General features: G+C 35.9%; 1 protein-coding gene across 1 annotated transcript in view; it reads right to left on the bottom strand.

Moving 5' to 3' along the window:
• Positions 1 to 12,519, bottom strand: part of Ranbp17 (RAN binding protein 17) — a gene marked incomplete at its 5' end in the record, with an annotated part of 334,601 nt that overhangs the window by 309,040 nt on the left and 13,042 nt on the right. The window contains one exon of the mRNA XM_033761473.1: positions 1,155 to 1,220. Within this exon, the coding sequence (XP_033617364.1) occupies positions 1,155 to 1,220 (66 nt within the window). The remainder of the gene's footprint in view (positions 1 to 1,154; positions 1,221 to 12,519) is intronic.

Genomic DNA, 12,519 nt, shown 5'->3' with positions numbered 1-12,519 from the left:
GAGGCTGAGGCAGGAGGATCATCGTTAAATTCAAGGCCAGCCTGAGCTACATAGTGAGTTCAAGGCCAGCCTGAACAGCATAGTGAGACCTTGTCTCAAACAAACCAATAATAATGATGACAATGATGATAATTAAAAAAAACTATTTTAAATATTTTTAAAAAGAAATCTATAGTTCATTAGATATATTTTCATAATTATTAGGATTCATCCAGGTCTCTGTCATATCTCAGTCAACACAGAATTGTTACTTATCATGAAGAGGCTGAGGGAGGACCTGATTGAGTCACACCTACAGCAGAGAAATCAGGTACTCTGGGGTAGTCAAGGAGACAGTGACCATGGCAAATAAGATCACTTTAAAATTTAGAAATCCTTCCTATACATCTAGAAAATTTTTCTAATTTCTGAATGAACACAAATAGAAAAACAATTACTTTAGATTCTGGTTTTTTGATATGTAACTATATCGTGACTCCAAAGAAAGTTGGTCTTAGAGATACAAGATCTCCCTGTCTCTCCACACACACACACATACACATATACTTATACACACACAATCCCCTTTATTATAAAACTATTTTACACAGAACCTAACTTCTGCTTTGTCCTTTGCAGAACCACACTAAAAAGCAAATGGGAACAGGTGACAATGTGTTCAGATGAAATCACAAAAGTAGTGTTGGAGGGTGAAAACACTCCCTGTATATGGTGAAAATCCTAGCTAGAAGGAGGCAAAATGCCAAGAAGCCCGAGTTTTGATAATGTTGCTGTGTAACCATTGTTGAGAATAACTTCACCAAACTTGTCTTCTATTTGTAAGTGAATAAAGATTTGTTTCTATTTTGCATTTAATTTATGTTTTCTGGTTACTACACATACAGAAGATGAAAGGAAAATTTTTCGAGTATCCATGGAACAAGGACCATGTCTCATTCCCTGTTCCTTGTAGTACTTTCTACTATTGTTATTTATAATAACAATGAAAGTATTCCACTACTTACTATCCTCCCCCCAAAACAGATAATATACACATACACAAATTTTGATTAGTCAGTTTTATCCCACACAAAAACAACAACACATTTTGTCAGAAGTAAAAGGAACAGCATTACTTAAGCAAACTTCACATCTCCATTAGACAGAAGGCTTACCAGATTCATTTCCTGAGTCAATTCAGAAAGGATTATCACTCCTATTACACAGTGTTCCACAGTGCCCTTTAGAGAAAATAAACAAATTTAAGCCTGAATGGAGATGTGATTGGTTCTTAATGTATAAACAAAGTAATACAGTATTTACAAAAAAAAAGTACCAAAGTATTGTATTTACTTTATATCTTTTACAATATGTAGGAAAGATCATTATGAACTTTATAAGTAAAAGAATTTCAAGCTTTTTTTGACGAATAAATGTGAGTACACAGAGTTGAATGGAAAAATGCTCCCTTAGAACTATGTTATACTGTACAAAATGTTTCCAGCACCTGAGACATACAATAAACTAACCTTAAAATTATGTAAGACTTTTACACCACCTATTTTTGATGGCAGTACTGAGGATGGAACCTATGGATCTGTATAGGGCAGGCAAGTGATCTACCAATTGAGCCACATTCCCAGCCTTGAAATGTAAGTTTTTATAAGACTATAAATAAGAACAAATAAAACATGCTGTTTTGCTGTATAAATATGCTTGAAACTTACCGTGATAGCTGCATTCAATACATTACAAACAGCTTACAAACTAATTCAAATCCCTGTGTCTTAAATAGGATTACGTAGGCCCTTTTAATTTTATTTAATCATACACATGTATGGATTTGTTGTATGCCTATACTGAAGGCATCTAAAGGATGCAACGCAGTAGAATAAATACAGAGCTATGAATATGATGAACAATTTGCTGGGGATTTAGTTCAGTGGTTCTGCCGCCTGCCTTGCAAGTGCAAGGTCCTGAGTTCAATCCCCGATACTAAAAAAAAAGGAAACCCAAAACCAAACCAATATGATGAACAATTTCATAACCTCTACCATGTTTTAACTTAGTCAGCCTTGAATTTAATCTAAAAAATTTCCTGAATATTAAAATTCAGATTTCCTATGCACATTACTAACAAAATGCCCTATTGCAAAATCACTGGAAGTATAAAAAAAATGTAACATCAAATTACAGTGCAATTATACAAAAACATTAATAGATAATACACTTTCAAGTCTTACAGTTGGTCTTTCCTTCAACTCTCACAGAATTCCAGTAACATTGCTCACACTAGATATAATTGAGTTCAAATTATCTCAGAACAACAACAAAAGAATAGTATCAGAATTTCTGTACTTCAATTCTTTATGACCCTTCAGGATAGACAGGGGACCTGATAAAGCTCCTAATTTCCTATTCATTGAAGCATCCATCCTCTATGCACATTAGGTCAATAACTGCCATGAACAATTACTTGTCCATGAATCCATGGGCAGTTGCTTAGTTTGGCTCTTACGTTAAAAAAAAATGGTTTGGTACTGGCCCATAACAGTAAAAAAAAATAACTACCAGAGCATATCACGGCTAAGTCACTAAGTATACTGTTTAGTTAAGATGTCATATTTTATATACTAACTCTTTCCTGATGAATGAACCATCAAATTCATTCAAATTTGCACACACTCCTGATCTTGTTGTACAGAAGCAATGTGAATAGGACTCATTGTCTTAAATGACAGTCTCCTGGGTCTGTACTTAGGCCTAAATATGTTTGGAGTGTGACACAAGGGCTAAAACAATGGGAAAAAAAAAAGGATGGTCAAAAGTTCAGGCCATTAGAAACTACGTAGTACTATTTCACAGGGTTTTCTGCATTGCATTATAGGATTGACTCACATCTTACACAGAGGTTAAATTTTTAAATTACTATAGTACATGAGAAATAAAATTTGAGAAAGTCCAAATTGACCCTCCTCACAAATAAGCCAATATTGAACCAATGTTTACCAGTTGCCAGTTTTCCTTCAAGAATTGTACCACATCATTGTTTCTTTAGCTGGACACTAAAGTACTTTTGTTGCAATAAGCAATTATGTTTGTATGAAAAATTATTTATCTTGAAATATCTGAGTCATCCTTAGAAAGAGGCATACTCAGAATTCCCTATATCATCCCAGGACATAAGATCACTATGAGGAATGGGCGGTGGAATCCCTGGCACAATTTAATCTCCTCTTATCTTTTCTTCCAGTCCACATATCTAAATCTGTGTAAGTTAAATATTAATCATGCAAAAGCTATGACTTTAATAACTCAGGTTGAAAATATCTGAGAAAATGATAATAGTCAAAGTGGTAAAGGAAAAAATTATTTTTTAACTTTCAGAAGACTTTAAGTGCTAGTTCTGTACTAAATCACTGTGTGACCTTATATAAATTCTTTAACCTTTCTAAATCTTGGCTTTCTAATTTACAAAATGAAACTGAGTTTAAAAGTGGTGATGAGAGATTGGAGAGGACTGCCCAGCCACACGGGGAGCTAGCTGCTTCCCCACCTCCAGCACCTTCATCGGAGCAGACCAGTGAGGACTTCCCAGCCATGTGGGCAACTCTGTAGCACCCCCCTCCCACACCCTGTGCTCTAGGGCCTCCTGGTTGTGCCAGGACCTGGATCAACAGTGCAGAGGTATATGCGGTCATAGTAATGAGCTCAAGAAGATAGAACAGAAGTGAACAACTGCAATAAAGGCACAGCAGACATCCATAATTGCTAAGTTAAAGGGATTACCAGCTTCCATCAGAACTTGGGCTATCTTCAGGGCAAGAGCAGCTGGAACCTGCTGTAGAACCTTGCAGAGTTAAACCCTGCAGGAGGTCAGGAAGCTCAACTTAAGCCTTGCAGCCAGAATTCAGCCTGAATCTCAGGGGTCTGCCTTTGGCTAGCTGGGACTAACTGACTTAGTTCTGCACATTGCTGCTCACATTGTCTGTTTTGACAGCAGAGATATACTCTGAAGGAGGCCCTTAATTTTTTTTCCTCTTATTTTTTTTTTATTTTTAAAATTTTATTTTTGCATTCTTCAAATTCTTCATTTTTTCTTTCTTCTTTTTCCCACTCAGCCTCTTGCTTCCCCACATTAGTTTTCATCTCCATTTTTGTTCTTATTCCTACCCTAATTCGGATTTCTTCTTTTTCTTTCGTCTTCCTTGGCTCAACTGTAATTAGTTTCAAAGGAAGTGAATACAAATTCTCTATTACTGTTAAATTGTTCTATTCTTGTCTTTGTTCTTGTACTCTGTCTTTCCCTCTCGTCTTCTACAGTTTCCTAGAGTTTGCATGATCATCCTGTGTTCTCTGGCTTCACTTGAAACCTTCTCCTGTTCTTTTACCTATCTATTCCTCTTCTCCCAACTCTGTCTAAGTCCCCATCCTGAAAGGTAAAGTTGCTATATTTAAGAGTTTATTCACTAGAAACATATTTTAGACTAGTCCTCAATTTTGATTTAATTCACATAGTTAAAGATGATAGATTAATAACTACTGCAAATTATCAATTTCTAAACTGTGCTTAATGCTACTGTATTGCTGATTGTATCAACTGGGCTAAAGGGTTGTGATTGATTTAATCAGTTGTCCTTCATGATATTATGCAAATGAGAGCATCTCTGAGTCATCAGAGACTCAAAACCTAAACAACAGCTATATCAGGAAGATCAAAGTACTAACCCAGGAATTAAACCAACGAAAGCACCAACAACAAAAATAAAAATGAGAAAACAATTAAGAAAGGCACAAATACAGACTTCCAGTTCACTCTATGGGAAATGAAGTGGAAAAGTCTGACAATCAACCACCAGGACACCCTGAACTCAGCACAGGAAGTAACAAAACAGATCAATCAATCAGGCTCTAGAAAAAGTCAAAACAAATAATTTTGCAGATAACTACAGAGATGGTAAGCACAATTAAAAACATGATTATAGACTCTAGAACAGAAACAGACAAAATAATGGATGATCTCAGGATCATGATAGAAGCCACGAATGCCCAGGATATGAAAGAAATGGAAACCTTGATTGCCCAACAAAGGAAATATAATCCATGAAATAGAATCAAACAGATACCCAGGAGATTAAAAACTCTATGGAAAGCATTTATAGCAGAATGAACAAATGTGAGCATACAATTTCAGGTACAGAAGATAGGTTGCAGTCAGTGACCAAGAAAAGAGAGATCTCTTAAAAACAGTGAGGGATCATGAGAAATTTATCCAACAACTCCTAAATAATGTAAAAAAGAATAATATGAGACTGATAGGAATCCATGAAGTAGCAGTAGAAATGACTAAAAAAAAAAAAAAACACTGTTCACAGAATGACAGAATACTTCCCAAATATAGCAAAAGAATTTGACATACACAGAAGTGAAGCATACAGGACTCCAACTACCCATGATTTTTTTAAAAAAAATCTACACCTAGACATATAATAATCAAGATCTCAGAAACCCAAAAGACAAACAAAATACTGCAAGCAGTCAGAGAAAAGAAACAAATCACACGCAAAGTAAAGCCCATCAGAATCACAGTAGACTTTTCAACACAAACCCTCAGGTCAAGGAGAGTCTGGAATGAGGTATTTCAAGCCCTAAGAGAAAAAACCTGCAACCTACACTGATGTATCCTGCAAAATTCTCTTTTAAAATGGATGGGGAAATAAGATACTTTATGACAAAGAACACCTGAGAAACTTCATGAAAACAAGCACTTCAAACAATTCTAGACAATATCTTAGAAAAAGACACAACACTGTGAGGCACAACAGAGCAAATCAATCAGGCAAGGTAAGAAACTAAAGGGAAAGGGGGGAAAAATTAAAAAGAGCCAACAACAGGACAATGATAATACATATCAGTTATATAACCATATCAAAAAATATATATATATATATCAGATATAGCCGTCAATGTTAATGGCCTTAATTCACCAATCAAAACAAATAGACTGGCAAATGGATGAAGAAGCAAAATCCAACAATATGTTGTATACAAGAAACACACCTACTGCAAAAGGAAACTCATAAACTAAAGTAAAAAGATGGAAAACAGTTCTCCAATGTGACAGGAGCCCAGAAAAAAGCAGGGGCAGCTATCTTACTCACAGAGTAAATTTCAAATCAAAACTGATTAAGAGAGACAAAGAAAGCCACTACATCCTTGTAAAGGGAACAATGCAAGAGGAAGAAATGACAATCATAAATATATATGCACCAAATACTAATACCCCAACTATACCAAAACAAATATTAAGGAACATGAAAAACCAAATAAGCACTAATACAATTGAAATGGGGGAACTAAATACCCCACTCTCACAAACAAACAGATCATCTAGACAAAAAAATCAACAACGAAATATTAGAACTGAACCAAGCTTTTGAACAAATGGACTTAAAAGACATCTACAGAGTGTTCCACTCCACAAAATCAGAATATATATTGTTTTTGTCTGCACAAGAGTCATTCTCCAAAAGAGACCACATACTAGCTTAAATAAATAAATGGAAAGGAAATGAAGTTATCCCATGTATATTATCAGACCATAGAGCAATTAAGGTAGCATAGGAAATAGCATAAGAAACCGTAAGAACTTCACAAACACATGGAAATTGAACAACACACTCCGGTATAATCAATGAGTCACAGAGAAAATTAAAGAAATTAGACAGTTTTTACAAATAAATGATAATGCCAATACAACATACAGGAATCTATGGGACATAATGAAAGCAGTTCTACATGGAAAATTCACAGCAGTGAATGCCCACACTAGGAAAACAGAATGAGCTCAAATAAACAACCTAATGATGAATCTAAAGCTCCTAGGAAAAGAAAAGCAAGAGAAACCCAAAGCTCATACAAGGGAGGAAATTATAAAGATCAGAGTGGAAATCAATGCAATGGAAACTAACAGAACAATATAAAAAATTAACTGAAGAGTTGGTTTTTCAAAAGAATAAATAAAATCAATAATCCTTACCCAATGTGGTCAAAAAAAGAAAAGACTCAGACACATGCAATTAGCAACAAAAAAGGTGAAGTTACAACAAATCTAGAAACCCAGAGGATCATCAATAATTACTTTGAAAACCTGTACTCTAATAAAATGCAAAACACAGAAGAAATGGACAGATTTCTTGATACTTATGAATTACCAAAGTTGAATGAAGATAAAAAAAATTTTAAACACCCCAATTACAATCAGTGAAACTGAAAATGTAATTTAAAATTTACCAACAAAGAAAAGCCTAGGACCTTATGGCTTCACTGCTGAATTCTACAAGACATTTAGAGAAGAACTATTGCCACTACTCTTTAAACTTTTCAATGAAATTGAAAGGGAAGCAATACTTCAAATTTATTCCTAGAAGCAAGTATTACTTTGCTTCCAAAACCTGGGAAAGACCCAACCAAAAAATAAAAGAACTACAGGCCAATCTCCCTAATGAACAGAGATGTTAAAATCCTCAATAAGATAATAGCAAACAGAATACAGAGGGTCATCAAGAAGATCATATACCCTGACCAAACTGGACTTATCCCAGGAATGCAAGGATGGTTCAACAAACATAAATCAATAAATGTAATACATTTTATTAACAGAATCCAGGACAAAAACCAGATGATAATCTCAATAGATGCAGAAAAAGCATTCAACAAAATTCATTTATGATAAAAACCCTGCAGAAAATTGGAATACATGGTCTTTACCTTTACTTGATAAAGGCTATCTATGAAAAATCAAGAGCCAACCTTATATTAAATGGCCAAAAACTGAAAACCTTCATGCTAAAATTAGGAACAAGATAAGGATGTCCACCAACACCACTCTTGTTCAATATAGTTCTGGAAACAGCCACAGCAATTAGTCAAGAGAAAGAACTTAAAGCAATAAAGATAGGAAAGCAAGAAGTTAAACTGTCATTATTTGAATGTGATATGATACTCTACATAAAAGACCCAAAAAACCCTGCCAAAACACTTCTAGACTTAATTGACACTTTGAGCAGAGTAGCTGGATACAAGGTTGACACTCAAAAATCAATAGCCTTCTTTTACACAAATAAAAGACTCACTGAGACAGAAATTAGGGAAAAAATTCATTTGACGATAGCATCCAGTAAACTGAAGTATCTAGGAATCAATCTAACGAAGGAAGCAACTACACTGAAAACTACAACTCTGAAAAAAGAGATCGAAGAAGATATAAGAAAATGGAAAGATATCCCCTGCTCCTGGATAGGAAGAATCAACATAGTGAAGATGGCCATACTACCAAAACTGCTATACAGATTCAATTCAATCCCAATTGAAATTCCAACAGTATATTTCACGGAAATAGAGAAAATAATCTAAAAATTCATTTGGAAGAACAGACCTCACATAGCAAAAGCCATTCTAGGCAACAGAGACATGACAGGTGATATCACAATCCCCAATTTGAAAATGTACTACAAAGCCACTGTGATAAAAACAGCATGGTAGTGGCAAAGAAAAACACCCGAAGATCAGTGGAATAGATTGGAAAAAACAGAAACAGCTTTAGATGTACTCAGCTACCTCATCTTTGACAAAGGAGCCACCAATTCTCACTGGAGGAAAGATAGCCTTTTTAATAAATGGAGATGGAAAAACTGGATTTCAACCTGTGAGAGATTAAAACTAGACCCTTACCTTTCACCATGCACTAAACTTAAATCCAATTAGATTAAAGATCTAAATATTAAAACAGAAACACCAAACCTGCTGGAAGATAAGTTAGGCAGAACTCTTGAAGACATTGGCAAAGGAAAAGACTTTATGAACAAATCCTCAGTAGCACAGTAACTTGCACAAAGAATCAATAACTGGGATCTCATCTTATTAAAAAGCTTCTGCACTTCAAGAGAAACCACCAACAGAGCTAAGAGACAATATATAATGTGGGAAAAAAATTTTATCAGCTGCTCCTCAGACAAAGGACTATTATCTAGAATATATAAAGAACTCAAAAAGATCAGGCCCCCCAAATATAAAGACCTGACTCAAAAATGGGCATCTGAAATGAACAGACTTTTCTCAAACAAGTAAAAGCAGCAAATAAACATATGAAAAAATGTTCAACATCACTGGTCATTCGAGAGATGCAGATGAAAACAACAGATTTTCCACCTCATCCCAGAAAGAATGGCTGAAATGAAGAAATCAACCAATAACAAATGTTGGTGAGGTTGTGGGGAGAAAGGAACCCTTCTCCATTGTTGATGGGTGTGCAACTGGTGCAACCATTGTGGAAATAAATATGCAGCTATCTCAAAGAACTAGGATTAGAGGTTCCACTTGACCCAGGTATCTCTTTGCTGGGTATCTTTCCAAAAGAACTGAAGGAATCATACCACAGCAATATATGTGCACCTATGTTTATAGCAGCGCAGATTGCAATAGCTAAAACTTGGAAACAGCCCAACTGCTCATCAGTTGGAGACTGGATAAAGATGTGGTTTTTCTATAAAATGGAATACTACTCAGCCATAAAGAATGAGAAACTAGAGTCATTCATGGGAAAATGGATGCATATTGAGGCCATACTCTTAAGTGAAATAAATAGGACAGATGTGTAAATATCAAATAGTTTTTCTGGTGTGAAAAACTAAAAGTGTAAGTAAGATCCAAATTGTATAACTGATAATGTGAAATAGGAAGAAAAGGGCGAATGGTATAGGGGAACTGGGAAGTGTAGGGGAAAGGAAATAAAGGAAAAGAAAAAATATGAGAAAAGGAAAAAATGGAAACAAAGTCTTTATAAATAGGGGAGGGTGGGGGTGAGGGAGGGCATGGGTATGGGGGAAAAATGAGAACCAAAATCTGCCATGTAAAGGAACAAGATCCCAATGATGAATGTTACTATATACCTAAGAAGTACCGAGAAACTCAATTAAAAAAAAAAAGTTGTCCCCCAGCCGCCATCACTCCAGCGTCCAGGAAGGTAGCCAGGACTGAACTCCCATAACTCCCCTTACCCAAACACGCCAACACCCCCACCCCCCCATGCGCGCTCTCAGGCCTCCTGACTATGCCAGTCTTTGGACCCACTCTACAGAGGAAGAGGTGGTTATCAAGGGTATTTTTCTGAGTTCCCAACTTTGAACATCTTTAAAGAAAGGGCGTGGGAAACCTGTAGTAGAACCGTGTGGAGTTCAACCATTCAGAAGGTTGGGGAACTCAATCTGGGCCTTGCAGCCCAAAGTCAGTCTGCCTCAAGGGGTTCAGCCATTAGCTAACTGAGATCAGGGGTCTTGCGTCCTTGCTCTGTCTGAGCTGTTAAATGGTAAATATACTATATTGAAATTCTGTTTACTGCAGACATGTTCTGGACTGCTTCTTGATTTCAATTTAATTCAAATGATTTAAGGGTGATAGTGACTACCACAGGTGGTCAGTTTCCAAGTTGTGCTTGATCTTAATTGTTGCTGATCGTATCAGTTGGGGTAAAGCACTGCGGTTGATTTGATGAGCTGTTTTCTCTGATGGTATGAAGATGAGAATGTCTGTGGGTCATTAGAGACACAGAAACTAGGGCGCAACTATATCAGGAAGATTTGGGTGATTACCCAGAGATTAAGCCAAGGACAGTCCGACAACAAAAATAAAAATGAGAAAACACTTAAGCAAGACACAAAGACAGACTTCCAGTTCACCAGTGGCAAAGAGTAGGGCAAATGAGGATGAAAAGGCCGATAGTGAACCACGAGGACACCCTGAACTCAAAGCACAGGAAGTAACAAAACAGATCAATCAGGCTCTAGAAAAATTCAAAACAGAAATAATTTCCCAGATAACCATAGAGATAGTGAGCAAAATAGAAGTCATGATTCAAGACTCTACAGCAGAAACTGACAAAAAAATAGATGACCTCAGGACCATGATAGAAGCCATGAAGGCCCAGCATAAGAAAGAAATGGAAAAAATAAACGCCCAACATAGGAAAGAAATGGAATCCATAAAACAGATATTCAGGAGATTAAACACTCCATTGAAAGGGTACACAACAGAATAAAAGAATGCAAAGATAGACTCTCAGATATAGAAGATAAGATTGCAGTCAGTGACCAGGAAAAGAGAGGTCTCTTAAAAACAGTAAGGGATCATGAGAAATCGATCCAACAACTCCTAGATCATGCAAAGAAGAATAACTTAAGACTGATAGGAATACATGAAGTAGCAGGAGAAAATACAAATGACTTAAAAAAGCTGTTCACAGAATTAATGACAGAAAACTTCCCAAACAGAGGGGAAGAATTTGACATTCAGATAAGTGAGGCATATAGGACCCCAACTAGGTACAATAAAAAAAAAATCTATACATAGACATATAATAATCAAGATCCCAGAAACCCAACAGAAGAACAAAATACTACAAGCAGTAAGAGAATAGAAACAAATCACATACAAAGGAAAGCCCATCAGAATCACAGTTGACTTTTCAACACAAACCCTTGGGGCAAGGAGAGCCTGGAATGAGATATTTCAAGTACTAAAAGAGAACAACCCTCCAACCTAGACTGATGTATCCTGCAAAACTCTCTTTCAAAATGGATGGGGAAATAAGACTTCCACAACAAAGAACACCTGAGAAACTACATGAATACCAAAGCAGCACTACAAGCAATTCTAAACAAGATCCTAGAAAAAGACAATGAAGGCAGCAACAACACCATGAGGCCCAACAGAGCAAATCAAATAGGCAAGGCAAGAAACTAAAAGGAGAAGATGAAAAAGTAAAAAGAGTCAACAAAAGGCCAATAACATGTCAATAATAAGTCAGTACATACCAGTTATAACCAGCAATGTCAATGGCCTCATCTCACCAATCAAGAGAAACAGACTGGCAAAATGGAATAAGAAGCAAAATCCAACAATATGTTGTATACAAGAAACACACCTAGGGCAAACAGAAGCCCAGAGACTGAAAGTGAAAGGATAGAAAACAATTCTCCATATGACAGGAGCCCAGAAAAATACAGGGGTAGCAATCTTATTTGCAGACAAAGCAAATTTCAAAAACTGATTCTAGCATTATTGATGTAGGACAGTACTGTATCATACCCCTGTGAACGTAAAATATCTTGTACCTGCTTTTTGATACATAGTAGTGACCATGCTTTATCAGAGCTGTAGTTAATGATGGTACTCTAGAATGTTCTCTTTCCAGATGATGATTAAGATGTTAATAAAAAAAATGGTGCCAGGTACCACAACAGCAACAGAACTTTGCTGTTTTCTCGATATTATTCTTTTTTTTCTTAATTTGTTTTGTTTTGTTTAATGGAATGTGCTGAATGTCTGTAATTTTGTTCAGATGACTGCAGAACCTGGAAAAGCTGTTGCTGCTATCGATGCATAACATACTGCTATTATTAGTCTTTTTATATAAATATAAAAATATATATACATATATATATAAATTGAATTTTGGGAAACTTTAACGGTGCTGTCAACTTT

This window comes from Fukomys damarensis, unplaced genomic scaffold, assembly GCF_012274545.1.
Source record: "Fukomys damarensis isolate Sample0158 unplaced genomic scaffold, DMR_v1.0_HiC HiC_scaffold_9, whole genome shotgun sequence".
NCBI lineage: Eukaryota > Metazoa > Chordata > Mammalia > Rodentia > Bathyergidae > Fukomys > Fukomys damarensis.
Note: the sequence above shows the minus strand (reverse complement) of the source record. Positions and strands in the feature narration are given on the sequence as shown.